The 20825-nt window shown below is 28.1% G+C and overlaps 6 protein-coding genes across 8 annotated transcripts; 3 read left to right on the top strand and 3 right to left on the bottom strand.

The window, feature by feature from the left end:
• Positions 1 to 22: 22 nt before the first annotated feature.
• LOC114878441 (clathrin light chain) lies at positions 23 to 1966 on the bottom strand. The gene is given in 9 exon segments (XM_046285382.1): positions 23 to 321; positions 324 to 383; positions 1276 to 1358; positions 1361 to 1392; positions 1467 to 1513; positions 1516 to 1556; positions 1633 to 1719; positions 1815 to 1929; positions 1931 to 1966. Coding segments are annotated over 9 exon segments (624 nt in total). The 3' UTR covers positions 23 to 198.
• Positions 1967 to 2665: 699 nt separating this feature from the next.
• On the bottom strand, positions 2666 to 5306 carry LOC114878439 (cyclin-A2). Its single transcript, XM_029192264.2, is given in 9 exon segments — positions 2666 to 3240; positions 3317 to 3564; positions 3633 to 3837; positions 3910 to 4133; positions 4243 to 4295; positions 4298 to 4546; positions 4549 to 4708; positions 4865 to 4966; positions 4968 to 5306. Coding segments are annotated over 9 exon segments (1383 nt in total). The 5' UTR covers positions 5028 to 5306; the 3' UTR covers positions 2666 to 3158.
• A 375-nt stretch (positions 5307 to 5681) lies between these two features.
• LOC114878438 (nuclear fragile X mental retardation-interacting protein 1-like) lies at positions 5682 to 11140 on the top strand. The gene is given in 7 exon segments (XM_046285338.1): positions 5682 to 6524; positions 6839 to 6904; positions 6907 to 7046; positions 9780 to 10078; positions 10153 to 10382; positions 10456 to 10641; positions 10722 to 11140. Coding segments are annotated over 7 exon segments (1707 nt in total). The 5' UTR covers positions 5682 to 6109; the 3' UTR covers positions 11093 to 11140.
• A 1-nt stretch (position 11141) lies between these two features.
• LOC114878434 (RNA cytidine acetyltransferase) lies at positions 11142 to 15763 on the bottom strand. 2 transcript variants are annotated; one of them, XM_029192257.2, is made up of 18 exons: positions 15676 to 15763; positions 15314 to 15578; positions 14979 to 15242; positions 14746 to 14904; positions 14427 to 14663; positions 14125 to 14329; positions 13945 to 14066; positions 13735 to 13871; positions 13374 to 13655; positions 13220 to 13301; positions 13041 to 13157; positions 12781 to 12957; positions 12565 to 12712; positions 12355 to 12499; positions 12074 to 12282; positions 11828 to 12000; positions 11504 to 11752; positions 11142 to 11424 (listed from the first exon to the last, which is right to left on the bottom strand). In XM_029192257.2, the coding sequence occupies exons 2-18, from the start codon at positions 15419 to 15421 to the stop codon at positions 11194 to 11196; spliced, it is 3045 nt and encodes a 1014-aa protein (XP_029048090.1). In that variant the 5' UTR covers positions 15422 to 15578; positions 15676 to 15763; the 3' UTR covers positions 11142 to 11193. The 2 variants fall into 2 exon arrangements, with proteins under 2 accessions (XP_029048090.1, XP_029048091.1); XM_029192258.2 differs by lacking the exon at positions 15676 to 15763 and having other exon boundaries at positions 15314 to 15669.
• A 15-nt stretch (positions 15764 to 15778) lies between these two features.
• On the top strand, positions 15779 to 18417 carry LOC114878440 (adenosine kinase-like). Of its 2 annotated transcripts, XM_029192265.2 has the most exons (7): positions 15779 to 15830; positions 15985 to 16084; positions 16172 to 16393; positions 16649 to 16822; positions 16892 to 17162; positions 17253 to 17519; positions 17603 to 18417. In XM_029192265.2, the coding sequence occupies exons 3-7, from the start codon at positions 16194 to 16196 to the stop codon at positions 17801 to 17803; spliced, it is 1113 nt and encodes a 370-aa protein (XP_029048098.1). In that variant the 5' UTR covers positions 15779 to 15830; positions 15985 to 16084; positions 16172 to 16193; the 3' UTR covers positions 17804 to 18417. The 2 variants fall into 2 exon arrangements, with proteins under 2 accessions (XP_029048098.1, XP_046141293.1); XM_046285337.1 differs by lacking the exon at positions 15985 to 16084 and having other exon boundaries at positions 15806 to 15937.
• A 99-nt stretch (positions 18418 to 18516) lies between these two features.
• LOC114878442 (zinc finger matrin-type protein 2) lies at positions 18517 to 20511 on the top strand. The gene is made up of 5 exons (XM_029192272.2): positions 18517 to 18818; positions 19162 to 19382; positions 19460 to 19533; positions 19602 to 19747; positions 19825 to 20511. Exons 1-5 carry the CDS (start codon positions 18810 to 18812, stop codon positions 19966 to 19968), a joined length of 594 nt encoding a protein of 197 aa, XP_029048105.1. The 5' UTR covers positions 18517 to 18809; the 3' UTR covers positions 19969 to 20511.
• The last annotated feature ends 314 nt before the right edge of the window (positions 20512 to 20825 follow it).

The following is a 20825-nucleotide window of genomic DNA, read 5'->3' on the forward strand; positions in this document are numbered from 1 at the left end:
AAATTTAGTATTTATGCAGATACTTGCTATTAATAATATTTATTCACAGTAACATTATATTTTTTTTCACTGATCACTTATGATCTTTTTCCCAATTATATCGTAATTTGTATATACTGTTTCTTTCATTGAATACGTTTAATATATATATATATATATGAATATGTATATGAATATCTATAATTCATACCAAATTATTTAATCAAGACTGACAGGAGCTGGTGGAGTTTGTTTCAATTGTAAAATAATTGACCGCATTCGAGATACATCTTTAGAAGCACGGGAAGATTTTGGGTTAAAGTCGCAAAGTTTTTGCGATGCGTTTCCCATTCAGTTCCTGGTTCCACTTCATCAGCTTCGCTACAAATGTTTTTCCTGCGTTTCTAAGAATAAAGACGTTATATTAATTAAGGTACAACACATGTAACAATTAAAATTTGCGACAATACTTGTATGCTGTGTGCATTAATGATATTGCGCAGTACATGTTTTACAATTTCTAAGTTTGTTTCTTATATATACCGAAAATAGCACCGTAAAATTCAGAATTCGTTTAAAACAACTTCTACTTCCATAACAAGAGTGATATTATTTACGATACGGTATTCTTATTTATGTAACACAAAATTAATACAAATATTTTTAATACTCATTTTAATTTCAACTCATAAAATATATAATCAAAAAAATTTTATATTTTTTATGTGTTATGGAATTTAAAAAAAAAAAAATTGTAAGATAAATTATATGTAATACATATGTAATACAACCATCAATAATTTTAATAATAAAGTATTTCATATTCATACTTTCAATGTAACCTGTCATTCTAATACTTCTTCCAATTTCATTACCTCACATATGAGATAATCAGAAACAAATTTTAAGTATAATTGCATCAAGCACAAAGTACATATACCAATTGTCATTAAAAGCAGCTAACATATAAGAGAATATCTAATGTTTTTGGTGCTGTTTTGCAAGTATTCTCATAAAGTATATAAGCAAGCTATATTATACAGCAATGCAATGCAATTATACATGCAAAAAAACTATAGTGTAACTTACTTGGCTGATTCCCTAAGAAGCAGAATGAAAAATAATGTAATAGTATTGTAGTACATGTTTTAAAATAATTCAATAAAATATTTACTCTTATATAAGATAAAACTTTCAATTGCATCTATTAATATGCGATTAAAAATTGCTATACTGACGAAAAATTTCTTCAAAAATATTATGCGAAATAAAATTAATTGAATGGTAATTTTAAACATTACCTGTTGTAGTTTTTGTTTTACTGATAGCTTCTGCATGATGTTTATACCATTCCTCTAGCTCTTTTCTTGCTGCTTCCTCCATTCCTCTTTCTTTTTCTCTTCTTCAGCATCTATTTAAAGAAAACAATAATATAAATAACTAAATAGTAAATCATAATTGCAACATTAGTATAATAATATGATACCTTTTTCTTTAGTCTAGCTTTCTGTTCTTCTCTCCACTTTCGTATTTTTTTTCAGGTTCTTCTTTTACTGGAGGAGGTTTCGATGCAGTTTCTAAAGTAATCTTTCTTTTGTAAATCCATCTCTTCTGTTTCATAACAAATTTAAGGTATGATATAATTCAGATTACCTATTATTGGTGGTGCTTGTGCATCAGTAGGCTGTCCAACTGCATCTATTATTTCAAAGCTACCTTCAGCATCACCACCTGGACCAACTTAAAAAATTTGAAGTACATTAGTTACATTTGAAATAAATACTACTCAAATAAAGATATGTCATTATGTTTCTTTATAATTTAACAGACATTACCATCTGTATTTGATATTGTTGCAGGAGCAGTAATAGAAACTGGAGGAATCTCATCTTCAAGTCCTGCCAATTGATCCTGTTCTCTTGCTACAAATTCTGCTACAGGATCCACTTCAGGTTTCAATGACAAAGTTGTCACCAAATGCATCCATATTGTCTAATAATAACATCAAATAAATTGACAAACATTTTTATATTTTTTAAACAAATCTTACATACATGTATTATTTGTTTTATAAACAATTATGGGAAGAACAAGTGTGTTCTTAATTCATAATAATACATTTTATAGGTTAAATACAATCATCATGTGTAGTTTCACTGTTATTTAAATAATTTAATTAAAAGTAACCTAAAAATCATACAGTTATTTAAGAAAGTTTAAGTAACAAAGGTATTGAAAGTATTTATAAAGAATAGCATACAAAATGAAAAAATTATTTGATTTTAACAAATACCATGAAGTAACATTAAATATTATACCTTAATATGTTGTGAAATGGAATAATCTTAGGAAACACCCCCAACCGTTATTAGATTCTTATTAAATATCAACTGCAAATTGTCAACGTCAATACTACTTTGGAGTACAACGCACACATGCGCACAATTAAATGTATCAGTTATATACATACATACGTAATATAAATCAGTACTACCAACTTTTTGGAAAAATTGTAAAGCATCACATTACCTATTCCATTCTTGAATATATTTCTATAGGTATTTGTTATAAAATCACATAAATATTTTAAAAAATAATAAAATCATACGTTGTATATATTACGTTATGATATGTGGGTCTCATAACAAAAATTTAAATGATTATTAATCACTTTAACACACCAGCGTTTTCCACCACAATAATGTGTATGTATTTTTAGTACAATATCAATAATAAATACAGTTATTATTCTTACACGTTCTATTATTATGACAGATCACTGGCAACAAAATTTAGACATTAATATATGTAGAGCAAATGTTCTGTTAACAATCATCTAAAAAATGCATATAAAAATACAATTCCTAAATAACATAATTTAGAGCTTCGTACGTTAATATAATGACGAAACTCTAAAAATAGTTATAAATTTACCTACAACCTATAATAAGTATAGGTGCTGGTGAAATATGAAAGTAAAGTCAATATGTTTGTTTAGGCGAAACATATTGACCAAACATGCTAATAAAGAAGTAACTCGTACATTTCATTTGTGAAACAATAGGTCAGTCTTGCCCTAATCCCCTCCTTGTTTTTCATAACATGGGATTCATAATGGGAGGTTCGTTATTTCCATAAATTTACAGATTTTTCTATTTTTTTTCAATGCCTGCTAAATACTAGGCATTTTCTTCTTCATCTTCAGAAGTTAATGTCACATTATCAATACGTCGTGGTAACAACAACGCTACATGTCCATATCTAAATAAGAATATATTTGATACTCAGTTCCAGTTTTATAAGAAAGTTAAATGAAGTGTTAAACGCTTGAACTTACTTGCTGCTCTTATATTTCTCTTGTATAGCTTGTTGTTGAATATTTAACGCATTACAGAAGGTCGTGTTTAGACAAATAACGCATTCCTTCAGATCCTTTAAACTGTAACCTGTTGATAATTCTATCTCATGCGGCCACATCTCGTCTAATAATGTATATCGTGCAAGTGCGATTGCAGATGCAGCTAAATGACTAGGTAAAAACTGTAGATATGGATCTCCTTCAAGCATCGATAATTCGCACAGATACTGTAAAATTATATTCAAGAACTGGAGTAATACATCAATAATATAACAAATAACCGTTATTCACTTACCATTGCTAAGAATTTTATTTTTTCTGAAAGATTATTACTAATACAATATTCCATAAGAAAAGTAAGCGGTGTTGGTACAGTCAGATCAAAGGATAAAACCCTTAAAATTAAATGTTCCATACGTAGTACATGTTTCTTGGTATAGGTATCATCCGTAATATACACAAATTCTCCTACATCTGGTGGATAAATCTCTTCATATTTTCTACAAAATTAATAATAAATATAAGAAACTCAAGTTACCAATATATGTACATATAGATGTTAAAAAACTTACGCAGCAATAAACATAGCTGCTGTGCCAACCAGCTGTAATTTTGCTCTTACAACACTCATGTATGATAAGAAACGGTCTATATAAGAAACAGCTAAATAAAGTGTTTCAGTTTGTAACCGATATTCTTCAGCTACTTCAACAAGCCAATCCACCAGTATTGATCTCATTGAATATGTTATATCAGGTTGTTTCTTCATATACCCTGGTTTTGGTCTGTGCTGTGTCTAAAAAAATAATTTTTATTTTGAAGTAATGTGTTCACACCAGCTATTTCAAAATCAAAAACAAACTTTACTCTTGGAATCTATTATAAATAAATGAGAAAATATATACCTCTGCTATACGTAAATAGTTATATATATCAGCTCTATATTCATCCACATCATAAAATTTGCTCTCAATTCCTTGATAGACTCTCTTCGTTTCTGAAGATCTTTTTTGGAAGAGGAATAAGTAACAGATTTTTCTAAAGACATTAGACTGTCTTGTGAGAAAATTATTTCATTTTCTTTCTTTTGATCTATGTCTTGAGTAGCATTGCAAAATGTTAATAAATTTGAGGAATTGATAGGATTCACCTCTAACCTTGGTTTTTCTCTTTCAAACTTAACATCTTGTATATCTTTTATTTCTTTTTATCTTTAGTGTCTCTAAGTACAACAGAAGCTTCTTCTTCTAATTTATCTTCATAGATTTTAAATATAACTTCTTCTTTCTTCTCCTCATAAATTTTAAAAGGCTCAAATTGTGTAGGTATAACTGCTTTTGTTCTTGGAAATTTCTCATCTTTATAAATTTCCTACAATGAACGAATAAGATCAGTCGATTACCAGATTATGTAATGTTTAAAATTATTCATTACATTTATTTATTGAGTGCAATAAATAAGGAAAACTGTCGATATTACGAGTCTACAAAAAACGCGGGAGCAAAGTAAAAAGAGATGTATACGTACTGGTTTGGAATTACGTTTACAATTATTGTGAAGTACACCTAGAACTGCACGTTTTGGTGCTTGTAATGTTTGATTTTGAAGGGGCACAGTAATATTTTCTTTTGCCACGACGAACATCCACGATACGATTTTCTTGATCTTCATGTACACGAATTGTGGCCATTATTCAGATTTAGTTTCTTTACTTAATATCGTATATATAAATCGAATATTTCTTTTTTGTATGTTATTATTATCTTTTAGACACTGCACATGCTCTTTTTTTGTTCTAACGAAGTGTATTTACCGTCCATGCATGGCAGTCAAATTTCGAAGCTCCAAGCAACCCAACAAACTTCAGTTGCCGTTTGATTTCAAACAAACGTAACTTCAACAGCTGGTGATACGTTAAAAGCGTTGCTCAAATAAACCAATGAGAACAGCATGTCTCTTACAAATCGCGAATACACCAATCAGATAAAATCATGAAAATTGTGTTCTTAAAAGTATTCCACCGGCATAAGTAAATATAAAATGAAAATTATTATTTATACCAGAGAGGAACATGTTCCTTTCTCTTTATACTTGATAATAAAAATAATATTACTTATAAATAAAAGTTTATCGTTATTTTTATAAGTAATTTGCAAAAATCTCTCGAACATTTATCTCGTATAATATCTGTATTTACATGCGTACGCACATATATGAATTTCAAATTTCGAAACACAATTCTTTGAATAATTTATACTAAATATAAATTAAGATATATTTACTATCATTTGTAAATTTAAATATTAAAAGTTATAAAATGGTTTTAGTTAGTTATTAAGTTTATTTAAATTATTTTGGTGTTTATTATTAAAAATACACCTAAAGTCATGTTTTCAATCTACTCACGGTTGAATGTACGAAATTCCAAATCTGTTTGTGGGTAATATATTGTTGCAAGTTTGTGACGATTAGAATTAAGCTTATCGTTGTTGGTTGGTTTTGCTTGATATATCAAAAGTTTATTTGTACAGAAGTTTGTAATGTTTTTGCGATATCAACAACAATTAATATCTCGATTGATATTGCAATAAAAGTTTAATGAGAGAGAATCAATAAGCGTAAAGGTTGAACACGCAGTTACGTATTTCGCGTGCAAACAGTGTGTGAAGCTGGAGTTTTAACCTCGTTAATAACGCTTTGCATTAAGCGGTATATTAGGTGTCGATCAGTCAAGGATCTAAAAGTGATTTAAGAAAGTTTACGTCAAAGATAATGAGTCCATTAAATCGGGGACCTTTATTAGGACCGCGAGTTCCACCGGCTGGTATACGGCCTCCTCCACCTCCAAGATTTGGAGGTAGACTACCACCTCTTGCTTTCCCCCCAGGAATGGCACCACCACCTATAAATCCAGTTTTTGGCCCAATACGACAAAGATTACCGCCACCACCACGACCAGGTGGAGTAAACAGACCCAATGGTCCAATGCCACTGTTTGGTCCAAGAGTTAGAGCTATGGCCCCAATGGCTCTACCAATAGGCTTAAGAGGTGCAGGACCTCGAGGACCATTAATCAGACCTTGGCATAGAAGAGCACTACCACCTCAAATTTTGTCTCATATGAGACCACGGTTTTCCATAGGAAATGGCAATTCTAAAGGGAAAGCATTGAACAATGTGAAAAAAAGTCAGCAAACTTGATGTAAGTATGAAATCTAATATTTATGAATTTATTTTAATTTTAATTGTTGTTAAAAGGAGCATTTTAAAGACTACATCTATCTTATGTAAAAAACTGCTTGCATTTTTCTTTTGTATTTAAAATAACACATTTAAATAAAATGGATTTTTTAAAAAAGGTGGAAGATTTTACTTACTAAATGTTTAAAAATTATTGTTAGAACTTAACAATTATTTTGTAAAGATAAAATAATTAAATATATAGTGTAGAAAAACTTGAGATTTAAAATGTAAAAACTGTTATTAAATTCTGACCAAAAGCCATTATGATTATTCAGGAATTAGAACTAAAGAAGCCATGGATGACTGATGAAATTCGTAGTGAAATACAAAAAAAAATAAGCTCTATGCTAAAGCAAAAAAGAATAAAGATGCAAAAGAATGGGAAGAATTTAAAGATTTGAGAAACAAAGTAACCAGGATGATCAGAGATGCTAAAAATGATTATCTTGCAAAACATCCAGAACAGGTATTTTTTCAATTTAATTTTGATATGTATAATATAAAATGATGTTTTTCATTGATAATAAATTTACAGTTAGTGTGATAAAAAAAGTTAATAGCTTTAACATTCTATTTATAATTGTGCTACAACTGTAAAGATTTATGATACTCATGTTATACTACGAAAAATATAACACCATTTACAGTTTTATAATATACATACAAAATTTGTATTCTTAATATTTAATTATTGTATAATGAAAAGAATTGTACTAAACATTAATTTTAGGTTCATTAAATCAATAAGTAATATACAGACTAAATTTAATATGACCTGATTTCTGTCATGTTACTAAAATCTTTTTGTAAATATTGTATGTGGAAAAAAAAGTAGACCACCCTGTATAAATAAGTAATTTGCTATGTTTTAAATATAATTAGTATTTTTACCTTAAATTTCTCTATTCATATGAAACATACTTAAAGGACTGTATTTGGTGTATCCTTTATCGTAGATAAAATAAAACATTCACTTTACTTTCCAGTCATTTATAGTAAGTATTTTAAAATATGTTTTAGGTCTGAAGATGTTATAACACATAACATTTAACTAATTTTAGAAGGTTTTATATACATGTTTATACTTTATATAAAATCAGATTTTTTGTTTTTTAATTTATAGTTAATATACAAATTAATCAATTTAAATCTAGAATATAAGAAATATTGTTAAATTGTTTTACTGAAATAAAATTAATAATATTACTTATATTCAAAGTAAGCATCATTTACAATACTTCATTAACTAGTACACTATGTACTTAATTTTATTTTATTTCAATGGTAGTTGATAAATTGCTTTACTTACAGGGTGGTCAAAAAACAGATGATAAGAATACGATTGAATCCGAGGGTGTTCAGAAAACTGAGAATGCGACTGAGCAATCAGAGCAAATGGAGCTAAAGGAGGAGATGCAGCCTTCCAGCAAACAGGCACAGTCTTAAGCTTCAGGCTACTCCTCCTATAAAGAATTGAACAGTCAAATTACACAAGTATTCTGTTTTCAAACTTCAGAACGATTTGATTCCTTATTCTAACATGCAGTATGTTGAAAATACTGCTATTAAGATATCTGTATCATTCTTAATTTTTCATATTTCCACTTTCCGTCATTTGTAGATTATCATTATTTTGCAATATAAGTTCATTAGCATTTATAATATAAGTGCATGCTGTTAAACTATTACAACAAGACAAATTCGGGAAGAATAGAGTTTATATAGTTAAAGATATTTAAATAATAGATATTGTCTTATTTCGTGTAATACTTATATAAAGAAAATTTTTTTTCATACTTAATTACATGCTTATGAATGTAAGATTTTGTATATTTCGTGCATATTTTCCATGATAGAAATATTAAATATCTATTTCTTTTCTCAAGTTAAATAAGGACTGGCCTTGAAATAGTTATGTCAAGCTCTTTAATTGCTCTTTGGCCAGTACAGTGCTGTAAGCTATAACATTCTGAATTAAAAGTTATATGATAAAATGATCTATGTTCTATTGGATATGTAAGTAAAATTTATATAATAAATCAGAATAAAATGTTTAGATAGCTTGTGGCTCTGTATTAGTATATGTCAATTTTTGTAATTGTTTTGTTATTATGTGTCGTAGTACAGAATACATTTTATTAATTTCAATGATACACGACTTTCACAAAATATAAATTCAAAAAGAACATAAATTTGTAATTAAGATACGTATTGTAAGAATAAATCGTATTTCTATAAGTTCTAAATCTGGTGTTTCCAATTACTTTGTGAACCACTGAAAGAAAGGCAATTACGATTGCATATGCGTTGAATAATCGTTCTGAAATATGAAACTGATGTTCCTCCATTTTTTTCAAGTAACTTTTATGTAGATATTCTTTTTCTAAAATTGTTTATCAATTGCACATATTTTATATTGCCATGTAAGAAGAGTATATACTATTTACATATTAAATATATTATTTTAAGCGGTTCACAATAGAAATTTAGTATATCTTCTAAATTTCAGTATCATAACGTATATATATCCAATCAAATTCTACATTTGAAAACTTTTATATGCTATTTAAGTTGTATCGTGTATTGTATATAGTATGTTGTGTTTATCACAAAATATTTTATTTGGGCAATTATAAACAAAATCTTAATTGATGCTAGTAACTGACTTAAAAAGCATTGATAAGACATTTTTGTTTCTAGTATTTTAATACACTTGGAAAATGAATTTCTGAATACCCTGGAAAACATTTTAAAATGAAACAATTATTTTTATCTAACATAAGTAATTATATTTTTTAAACATATTTTATGTGTATATCAAGTAACATTTTTGTTTAAAAGATCGTGAAAAAATACTTCTATAATATTATAAATACAATGCACATAGTCAATCATTTCTATTAATAAAGTACTTAATGTACAATTTCTGTATATGTAAAGTATAAGAAAATGTATAAGTTATTATATCTTAAGAAATTACTTAAAAAATACATTATTTTTCAATTTTCAAACAGACAATTCATTGTATAATATTAACAAGAATTGTAAAATTGAAAAATGAAGGTACGGAATAAGAACCATCTAAAAGTAGTAAAATACCAATCATTGTTACTTATGAATAATAATTACTAAGAAGTATTTTTACATTGAATTTCGGTATAAATAGTGTATAAAAGATATTTGAAGTAACCGTTTTTAGGCTCATCTTTATCCAAGTGATGAGGAACCTTATGATCAGAGAGATATAAATGATACCAGTTCAGAGGATGATGAATCGTTTTTTTGTGAAGTATGCGATAAAGACTTTTCATCAGAGGATGCTCTTTCTAAACATAAACAAGAACATAAATTTTGTGGTATCGATGGATGTACTTTTTCTGCTTATCCATTGCTTGTTGAGAAACATATAGCAATGCAGCATAGTACTGGTCTGTATCATAAAATAAAAAATATATCAACTCCAGAAGATATTGAAAAATGGATAATGGAACGGAAAAAGTAAGTTATAACAGAAATAAACAGAAGAAAAAATAACTGGAAATTGTAACATATAATTTTTAATTATATTACAGGAGATATCCTACAAAAGTTAACATTGAATTACGAAATGCGGAAAAATTGGAAAAAACACAAAGGGGAGAAATAATAAAACAAAAGCAAGATATTACCAAGCAGCATAAAAGAAAAAAGTTGTTACGCTCTCGCAATCGAAAAAGGACAGTACAAAAACAACCTACTGATGTTAGCAATACCATTCAACAAAAGGAAACATATAGAGGTTTGCCTGAATTCTGTGGAACGTGTAAGCATTCAAGCAGTAAATTATCTACAGTTTAATTTTTGAAGTATGCTTCTTATACGAATAAAATTTTCAGCGAATTTACGGGATACTAACTTGCAAATAGAAAGTAAGACTGATGAAACTATCGAAAATGTACCTGAGGAAAATATCAACTATATCTCTGATGAAGAAGAAATACCTACTACATCATCAGAATCTGTGACTACTACTTTGAACATGCCTAATTTAGTAGCAAATTATGAAAGTAGTTCTGAAGAGAGTAAGTTTTAAGTATTTACAATTAATTTGTTACTTATATTAAGTAATCTCATGTATTATTATTACTGTATTTATTTATAGGCAATGGCCCTCTAGAAGTACCAATTAAGAGAGAAAAATTGGATAATTTGACAGTAGAAGAAAATGATATTAAAAAAAATGAAAATGAAATTATCCATAATACGCAATCAAGTGTAAATATACAAGAACGACCTGCTTCTCAGTCGTCAGAAAAATTAGTGTCTAAAGATTTTAAATCTAAAAAGAAACAAAATATTGAATCAAATCGGGATTTAAAAAATAAAAAACAAAAATGTGAGATAAACAAGAAACAACCATATACCTCACAATTGTTACAAAAACTACTTTCACGATCTATACAGCACGAAAGAAATTTAATTTGTCAGTGTGTAAAATACATAGTAGATAATAATTTTTTTGATCGACAATAACTAATATTTTATAATGATATTTGATAAAGAAAAATAAATAATACAACAATATTTATTTCTTGTTTATTTTGTTATATATACGTAAAAACATTTTACGTTCATTAAGTTTTAAAAGAACGTCTTATCTTTTTTTTGTACTGCTTCTTTGGACGTTCCAAAGCACTGTCATCTTCTGATATTCTTTTCTCACCACTTTTTATAGATATAAGATTCTTAGCTTTCTTTCCAGAAAGTACATTATTCCATTCAGTCTCTGATCCCTTGATGGCATACTGTTCTAAATTTTCTTTTTTCAATTTTTCTAATTCAGCCTTTTGTTTTGCTTTCAATTCCTGCAAATAAAATAATAAGTACACAATTTTACATTTATATTCAAAAAATGCTATCAAGTTTTTTAAAAGATTAGCAAACCTTTGCAGCAGTTTCTAATTCATCATGTAAACTTTTCCCATTGATAGGATTCAATTTGACATCCTCATTACTCGTTTGGTTTTTCATCATAGTACTCTCAATAAAGTTCTCCGCTATTCCATTAAGATACTGTACACATTTCCGTATAATGCGATTAAATAGTGCAAGTAATTGTGATGGTGGTAAATCTAATTCTTCTGCTAATTTATCAACAGTTTTGTGTTGTAAACCTAACCCTAATAAAATGGCCTGTAAATAAAAATATTACTTTATAAATAGATACCCGTCAAAAATTATTAATTACATTAAAGTAACAATTATTACCGATTGTACGGCTGATAGATGAGTGTCACTCATCATATTTAAAAAGTACAAATGAGCTAATGATGGCAATAAATCCATTATTAAATGATAATCTGCCATATTATTGCTATACATGGCTAAACGTTTTAAATCATAAGATGTAAAATATACATCTAAAATATCTTTTGTTAGTGCTAAAAGAAACAACACAACTGTTATATTAGTATCAAATTAATTGTATCGAAAAATATATACAAAAATACTAACTTGTAGTCTCTGGCTTAACCGTTTTATTGATTAATATGCTCAATGCCAATGAAGATGAATACAAATTAAATGAGAAAGAAAGTAAGTTTATAAATCGTCGTCGAAAATCATTCCAATATGCTTGTAACCACTTATTATTTTCTTGTTCTGAATTTAGCTTATACAACATTATACACGAATACTCGCCTGTTATATCATTTGGTGTTTGTCTAAAAGATGACAATAAACATATTGATATTTCATTTATGAAAATAATAATAATGAATAATACTAATATTCACCTCAAATATACAGGTACGAAATTAGCCCGTTTCCAAAATTTCATTAATTGTTCAGTAACACCGAAAGATACTCCAATATAATCCAAACTTTCTGGACGTCTTTCAGTTAATTTTAAAAGAAGCGGTGGAAGAGAGGCTCGAGGTTCTGAAAGGTTCTTATTATAAGAATAAAATCACAAGTTTGAGATATGATGTAAAAAATGTAATTACCAATTTGTTCTTCTAACAAATTCACTTTCTCATCTTCAACCTTAGATATTTCTGTGTTGCATGTTTCTAAGGGTGCTTCACTAATATTAAGTATTTTCATTTCATAGTATTGTTTCAATAATTCTAATGCTCGACTACCATACCCCATCTATAACATAATTGTTAATTAAATATAAGTCAACCTTCATCTTAGTTATTATAATAAAGTAAATTTACTCCGTGATAGTCGGGATGTGTTGCAATGCGAACAATGCGTGCCCCCGCTAACATTGGAAAATCTTGATCTTGATATTGTTGTGCCATAGCCCATGGTATGAGATCACCAGCTGCTTTGCGCCCTCGGACAAGACCATCATTCACTGCATTTTTACTCATTTCACCTTCTAAGCAAATCTATATATTATGAAAAAACATTAGAACTACACAATTAAATTTACGTTTATATTTACAATAATCTCTACGTCATACAAACTTACTTGAATGACAGCTAATATTTCAGGTAATGATTTTTTGTTTGAATCTATTGGTCCCAAGAGGCAAAAAAGATGATGTGCTGGTGCATCAGACATCATTTGTAAATCATTTGGACTATTCTAAAGCATTATTCAGGTTTAAATAATTTTAAATTTCTTAAATATTATATCAAAATACTTACTTTGTAATGTGAAGCAACATAAAGAGCTACTAATCTTTGTAAAAATAATTCAGACGCTTTATGATAAGAAAATAATGTATCTCTGTAAAGAAAAAATATCATGTTGAATAAAATGTTATCAAGTATTTATAGTTAACATAAACGAATAAATCACCTGTTTATATAATATAACTGGCACATATCAGGAGGCGGGCATCCAGATAATATAAATGTATGTGTAGCATTTAAACATAATAAATCACACAGCCATTGTTCAATAGAATCTCCTGGCTTATAACGAATAGATTCTTCTAAAGTGAGTTCATGCAACTGCCTTCCAATAACTGTCTTTTCATTCTGTTGTTTTTCACTCTTTTCATGACTGTTTGAACCAACAGTCTGGCTTCTCAATTGTTGTAATAGTTTTAATGATAAAGATCTACCTGTTCCTTCGTATCTATTAAAAATATGTGAAAAATAATATTCCACATATTAATGATTCAAGGTGGCGAAAATATGAAATATATTATAATTACCCATTAATAGTTGATGAAAGAAATATTAAATAAGGCCCAAGCATAGCTTTCACATAAGGAAGTGGTATTGCAGCAGCTTCATCAATTACAAGTAATTCAGCTTGATTTAATTTATATGCATCAGTGGGATGAATGTACTAAAAAAAAAAAGAATGGCTTTGTTTCATAACATTTATGTTTGTATTTTCATAAATATTAAATGTATTTTACCTGAATTGTCTGTCTGTGATCTCGGAAGACGTTTACACGTACAGTAGCTTTATTAAATTCAGGATTTGTGGACTGTACAAGACCATAATCAAGATGTTCTTGGTATCCCAAACCATCAAAGCCTAAAAATCACATTAAAACTTAATATTTTAAAATAGAATATTCCAATATATAATTTACCTTTAAAGACGAATTCAAACAAAGTATTTAAATTCTCAGGACTTGGACTTGAAACATAAATGTTTGAGTAACCAAATGTTATAGCTCCAGCAATAGCTAAACCTAAAGCTGCAGATTTTCCACGTCCTCTAGCCGCAGTTAAAGAGACAGTAGATCTTAATGTTTTCTCTGATATGCATTCAATAAACTTTAACAGTGCTTTAGCCTAAAAATATTTTAATGCCATAATTGTTATTACTTATTTTATTTATTATTAATCTTTTTTATATACACGTATTATTAGAATTAGTTTGTATACAAACCTGATCAATTGTTTTACAGCAATTAACAAGAGAAGAAACAGGTTGTGTATCTTTTAAACTTTCTTTCAGGATATCTAATTCTGATTGCTCTTCAGAAGAAGTTAATTTCTGCACAGGTTCGATTTTTAAATTATGCGATGATATAGGTAATACATTTAACTGATCATCAACAACTAAACATCTTTTACACGAAGCAAGAGATAATAAAAATCTTTCATTAAAACGACCAACAACATTCTGAAAAGTAAAAAATATAGAAAAGTATTAAAGCAATATTTAAAATTATCTTGAAGTTAAAAGATAAAGATTAATAATATACTTGATGTGCTTCTGTACGAAATCTCTGATGAACATCCATGTTCATTGTGTATAATTGTTTTAAAGAATTCACAGATTGTAAAAGAAATACAATAAGTCCTCCTCCTTCGATAGTTTCAATAGTACGTGCTAATAAATTTGGTGTAATTGCTTCAAAATCCTAAAAAAAGTAATTTCTTATTTAGATTACTATTTTAGAAGAAATGTAATAAAGAGGAGAACTAAGAATCTTACTTGTAAGACACACATTCCATATGTATTTCCCAATATTTTGTGTGTTTCATGATAATAACAATATCGTATATTAGTAGAGACAACAAATAATTCAAATGGATCATCTTCATTAATATCCAATTTCCCTGATTTAACTTTCTTTTGTATAGACTTCATTCGTTTCTTTCTGTGGCTGCTAAATCCTAGATCTTTTTTATAACACCAAAGTACAGAAGGTCTGGCTTTTACAACAGATTTTGATAACATATGATGTAGCAGAACAATCTGAAAACAATTTAATTATATTCTTTGTTCTCAATCACAATTCACAAACCTATATAATAACTTTCACCAACCTGATCCCTTGCTTTTTCCCCGATAACAATAAACAGTGTTCTGTGTCCTGTATTAACACCATTCTCTATCAAAACACGAATGCGGTTATCTATCTTCTTACGCACCATCTTTAAGTAATAAAATATTCTTTTTCCTTTTCAATTTCTAATTTCAACACAATCTTGTTGTGTTATGCTGTGCGTCTACTTTGTAAGGTTAATGTAATATTCCACGTGCAACGATAATTACATTTTAGTAGATAGTTTAATTGCTGCAAAACTATACCTGAAAAGAAATACAAATAAGAAATTATTCATTTTTACAACGTTATACAAGTTTATAAGACAGGTTTAGAAAGAAGGAAGATAAATATATATTGTACATTCAAAAATTGACTCCAATTGGGCTACAGTGCTGTAATGTAATTCTGTCTAAATCGGTACAGTAGAATGTGACATGAAAATGATAAGAAATTCCTTGAACAAACACAACATGCATCACGTGAAAGGTCTTTCCTACACCTTGTTTGTGGTTAAAGTATACAAAATGTATAAAATATATTGATTTTTTTCATGATTATATTTTTTTAGTGAAAAATGAACATTGTTACCTGAAAGCCTTTTTAAAATTCATACCACTATAATGTAAATATTGAAGAAATATATTAATATTTATTAATATTTATTTACAGCATTTTTAAGCAATAAATGATTTAGTCATCTGTAATATTTGCTTGTCATAATTATTTGTTCTACAATTCTACTGTTACCTTTTTTGTCTAATGTATAAAGGTAGAGTACATCATAAGCGAAATCTTTATAATTATAAAGTATTGTATGTATACTTTAAAAATTATTTTAAACTTTTTTATATTACAGTATATTTAAAGTACAAATAAAAATGTTTGAAAAAATTCCACTGAGGGAAGCTATTGCGAAGTTGGATGTTCCTGCAGTTGTAGCTCTTGGCAATCCTTTGCTGGATGCTTTTGTATTTCTGAAAAACAAGGATTTACTAAAAAAACATAATCTTACAATAGATGGAGAAACTGAACTTACAGAAGATAAAATGCAGGAATTAATGGCAGACTTACAACTAGAGTTAATAAGTATATTTGTTAATAATTATGAAGTGTTTACATTGTATATAGTTTATACAAATGTATGTATCATTTTCTTTATTTCATTAGTTTAAAACAAATATAGAATTACAACTGTATATTTTGTGTAAAAGGTATATACAATGTAAACATTATTATACTGATATTTATTTGCAAATGTTCTTGATTACCTTGATTCATTATTACTAAATAATATTACAAATATTAATGATGTCATTAATGATATATGAAATAGATCAGAACCTACAATTAGTGCAGGAGGATCAGCACAAAACACAATGAGAATTTTAGAATGGCTTTGCGATGAAACTTTTAAAAAGCGGTATTGTATTTATTCTGGAGGACTTGGAAATGATTCAAAGGGAACAACATTGAAGAACTTAGTGAGATCAGCAGGTGTGGATGCAAGGTTTGCAATGTTCTCAATTTTTTTTTAAATTTTCATACAATAGATCTTTGTAAATACATCTTTTTCCAGATATGCAATTCATTCAACTTTACCTACTGGACAGTGTATAGCACTGATAAATGAATCATCTCGTAGCCTTGTTGCAAATATAGGTGCTGCTGGTGTATATACTACAGATGACTTGAAAAGATGCAATCTGTCGTTAGATAAAATAAAAATAATTTATATTGAAGGATTTTTTATAACTCACAGTTTTTCTGTAGCAAAAGAACTTGTTACACAGGCACAACGAAGGAATATAATTGTAGCTTTTAACCTGAGTGGAGTATATATATTTAATGTATATAAATATTTTTTGATTCTAAATTGATACACTAATACAGATATAACGAACATGATGTTAACAACAGTATTATATTGATTTTTATAGGATCATCATGTAGCAATATGTGAAATGGTTGGACATGCAAACATTGTGTTTGGAAATTCAAGAGAAATGGAAGCTTTGGCTCAAGCATTAAACATTACATACGACGATGTAGCTGACATACCATTTTTACTAAATAGTCTTAAAAGAATAGCAGTTAATGTTTACAGTGAGTATACAAATTGGTGGTCTCGCGGTGGAGTATTTGTTATGACCCAAGGCGGATCTGCACCAGCAATTGCTGTTTATGGGAAAGGTTATTCAGTTCAAGTAGGTCAATTTGTTCAACCATATTACAAAGATCAATCTGTAGATTAAAGGGTTGACTAATGATTGTACTATATTTTATTTAGGTACAACCATTTAAACCGAAAACTCCAGTTGTAGATACAACAGGTGCTGGTGATTCTTTAGTAGCTGGTTTTTTAGCAGGTGTTTTAGCTGGCTGGGAACCAAAAGATTGTTTGGAATATGGTTGCAAAGTAGCATCCTTTATGGTAACAAGACTTGGAGTCATATTACCAACAAATGTTCCACCAGATTTATTACAATAATGTTAATGACTTAATATTTAGATATAGTTTGTTATTATCTGTTACTTATTTGCCTCGTGTAAAATTCTATGAGTAATTTTTACTCAGAGTTTTATTAAAAAAAAGAAAAACTTATTGTGATAATAGAAATGTATTTATGTTTATATATAGTTATATGATAGTTCTATGTCAATGTTACAGAGAAATTTTTAGTTTATTTGACGTTATATAAATGTTCTATTTGTAAAATCTATTAGTGATTACTGTTTTTCTGATATGAATGATGTTACGTATTTATCTTATAGAATTTATATATTAGTAAATGGACATAAGTAACATGGTGCTAATGAAGTTCTGTTTTCAAAATTTTTTAATAATTCAGTTATTCAATGAAGCTTTAATAAAATAGGAAAAATATCAAACATAAAATTTTGTTTGAATATTCTACTTTATTATATGTGTAGATCAGTTCAGTTTTAACCTTAGAAAGATATGGATCTTGATGTTAAGTTATCTGTTATCAATTTTTAAATTGATGAATAAAAGATGTTATGCATATAAGATTAACACTGTTGGTATATAAAAATTGTACAAATGTATTTTTGAATATAGAATACATATTACTTTGGAAATTATTTCATTTTGATTTTACTATCTTTAATGTATTTATCTATAAATTTGTAAATAAATTAGTACAATTTCTTTCATATTTTAAAGATTAAATACAAATTCCTATTATTCATTCAATGAGAGACCATAACTGTCATACGACGAATTATAATTTGTAAATGGTTATTATAGTATAGTAAATACTACGTAATAATATAGCGTTATAATAACCATTGCCGTATTTCATATTTATAAATAAGTTTTTAATAATATTTAAATAAATTTATGAACATTTGAAACACGTAATATGAGCATGCTCTTACCCTTACCTTACTACTGCTTACTACTGTAAGCAAAGAAGAGAGGGCAGTTTGTTTTTTACGCGTAAGAAACTTGATTGAAACTAAAAACTTCAACAATGTCTATGGTAAGAATTGAAGTGATTTATATTTACATGGATTTTACATTAACATTTGTTTTTGCTATAACACTAATGAAGATAATAATTATTAAAAATATCATTTGACATATTTTCTAACCCTAGTTCTTGATTGGAATAATATTAATACAGATATTTTAATTATACAAGATTTAGAAAAATTAGAATGATTAGGAAGATTAAAAAATGTATCAATAGGTTACAAATATAATTTATAATATATATGATTTAGAAAGTTTTAATGTTATAAAGAGAAACTTCTGAAACTTTTAATGCTAGCTGATAGAAATTTGTACATTTTGTATTTCTACTTTAATTAATTTATTTCTAGCGTCCAGATGATCATAGAAGAAAATGGAACAGAGAAGAGTACGAAAGAATAGCACTTCAGCGTCTCCAGGATGAAATTGCCGAAGAAGAGCTGGGCATTCCCAAACAACCAGCCGTAAAAAGGGAATTGCTCAAACAACGAGACTATAAAGTTGACCTTGAATCTAAATTAGGGAAAAGTGTTGTTATTAATAAAAACACACCATCTTCTCAGACTGGAGGGTAAAGATAAATTTAAAACTCTTTGAGCAAAATGATATGAACATAAAAATTATAATATACAATTATTATGTTTGCAGATACTATTGTAATGTTTGCGATTGTGTTGTGAAGGATTCAATTAATTTCTTAGACCACATCAATGGAACAAAACGTAATCAATTATGCTTAGAGTTATAAGCAATATTTTAATGATGCTAAGTTGTTATATTGTATTTTTAGATCAGCGTAATTTGGGCATGTCAATGAAGATCGAAAGATCTACATTGGAACAAGTTAAAGCCCGTTTTGCAATGAATAAAAAGAAACTGGAAGAAAAAAAGAAAGATTATGATTTAGAACAAAGAGTAAAAGAATTGAAGGAAGAGGTTTGTTTCGTTTTCTACATGTAGTTTTTCTATAAACATGTTCAATTAGTTTACAGGATTATTCGTGTTATTTATAGGAAGAAAAAATTAAAGAATACAGAAAGGAGAAGAGAAAAGATAAAAAAAGAAAAATTGAAGAAATCAGTGATGACAATGGTGGACCTTCTGATGAAATGGCAGCAATAATGGGTTTCTCAGGTTTTGGTACTAAAAAGAAGTGACAGTGAAATATTATCGGATTATTTATAAAACAATGCCTTTTGAAACTTTACTCTTAGAGAAGATTGCAGTGTTAGGTATTCGTTTTTTTGCAGAACGTTTCATTTGACAATTAACATTGAACATTACAAGATCAGGGATAAATAAGACTGATCTTAATAGAAACACTGGTCTTTTATATAAATATTTATGTTTATAACACGTTCAATAATTTAATTTATTCCCTTTTTCTTGTATGGTCAATGTTTTGAAAGTACGGATACTTTTTGTATTTGTATTCGATACGATAAATAATACTTTTTTAAATATCATGAAAGTATATTGATTTAGAAAATAATAAAGACAGAGCTATTATGAAAGTTATGGGAAGTAGCTTTGGCCTGATCAATCACTTATTGTTAATCTAATTTAGAGTAATCGCAACGTTACAAATCAAGCTTTCAAAAATATATCTACAGTTTTTCTGGACCACTGATGTAAGAAATATTATTTAAACGATGTTTCGTAACTTGTGAATAAAAAAGTGTAAGATTTTATAAGTCAAATGAGTTCTTCTAATCAACAAATAGTAAATATTTGTGACATTATAAAAAAGCACTTATTAAATGTGTTCTGTAGCTGTATCATGATCGTTTGTAGGACTTTCTCTCTTGTAGTTTTAATCTCTCGCTCTTTATCTCGCCACCGAGAAGAAGGAGGAGAAAATAAATCCAGAGGAGGGTTCTGCGAGACGTAGCTCACACTCACAGGAGCGAGTTCTTTGCATGTATACGTGCACTCTCTCTTTCTTTCTTTCTGATGTCGAGGAGAGAATGTATCGAGGAAGATCGAAACAACCAAGCGTGTATACGCTTTTCCT

Source organism: Osmia bicornis, chromosome 4 (genome assembly GCF_907164935.1).
Source record: "Osmia bicornis bicornis chromosome 4, iOsmBic2.1, whole genome shotgun sequence".
Lineage (NCBI taxonomy): Eukaryota > Metazoa > Arthropoda > Insecta > Hymenoptera > Megachilidae > Osmia > Osmia bicornis.

Coding starts and splice junctions, on each gene's coding strand:
- LOC114878442 (XM_029192272.2), top strand. Junction 19,534..19,601: donor CCACATCAATGGAACAAAAC/GTAATCAATTAT, acceptor TTGTATTTTTAG/ATCAGCGTAATTTGGGCATG. Junction 19,748..19,824: donor TAAAAGAATTGAAGGAAGAG/GTTTGTTTCGTT, acceptor TGTTATTTATAG/GAAGAAAAAATTAAAGAATA.
- LOC114878440 (XM_029192265.2), top strand. CDS start 16,194: ATGTTTGAAAAAATTCCACTGAGGGAAGCTATTGCGAAGTTGGATGTT. Junction 16,394..16,648: donor ATGGCAGACTTACAACTAGA/GTTAATAAGTAT, acceptor TATATGAAATAG/ATCAGAACCTACAATTAGTG. Junction 16,823..16,891: donor TCAGCAGGTGTGGATGCAAG/GTTTGCAATGTT, acceptor ATCTTTTTCCAG/ATATGCAATTCATTCAACTT.
- LOC114878434 (XM_029192257.2), bottom strand. CDS start 15,421: ATGGTGCGTAAGAAGATAGATAACCGCATTCGTGTTTTGATAGAGAAT. Junction 14,067..14,124: donor GTTTGAATTCGTCTTTAAAG/GTAAATTATATA, acceptor TGTGATTTTTAG/GCTTTGATGGTTTGGGATAC. Junction 13,302..13,373: donor CAGTTATATTATATAAACAG/GTGATTTATTCG, acceptor TTTTCTTTACAG/AGATACATTATTTTCTTATC.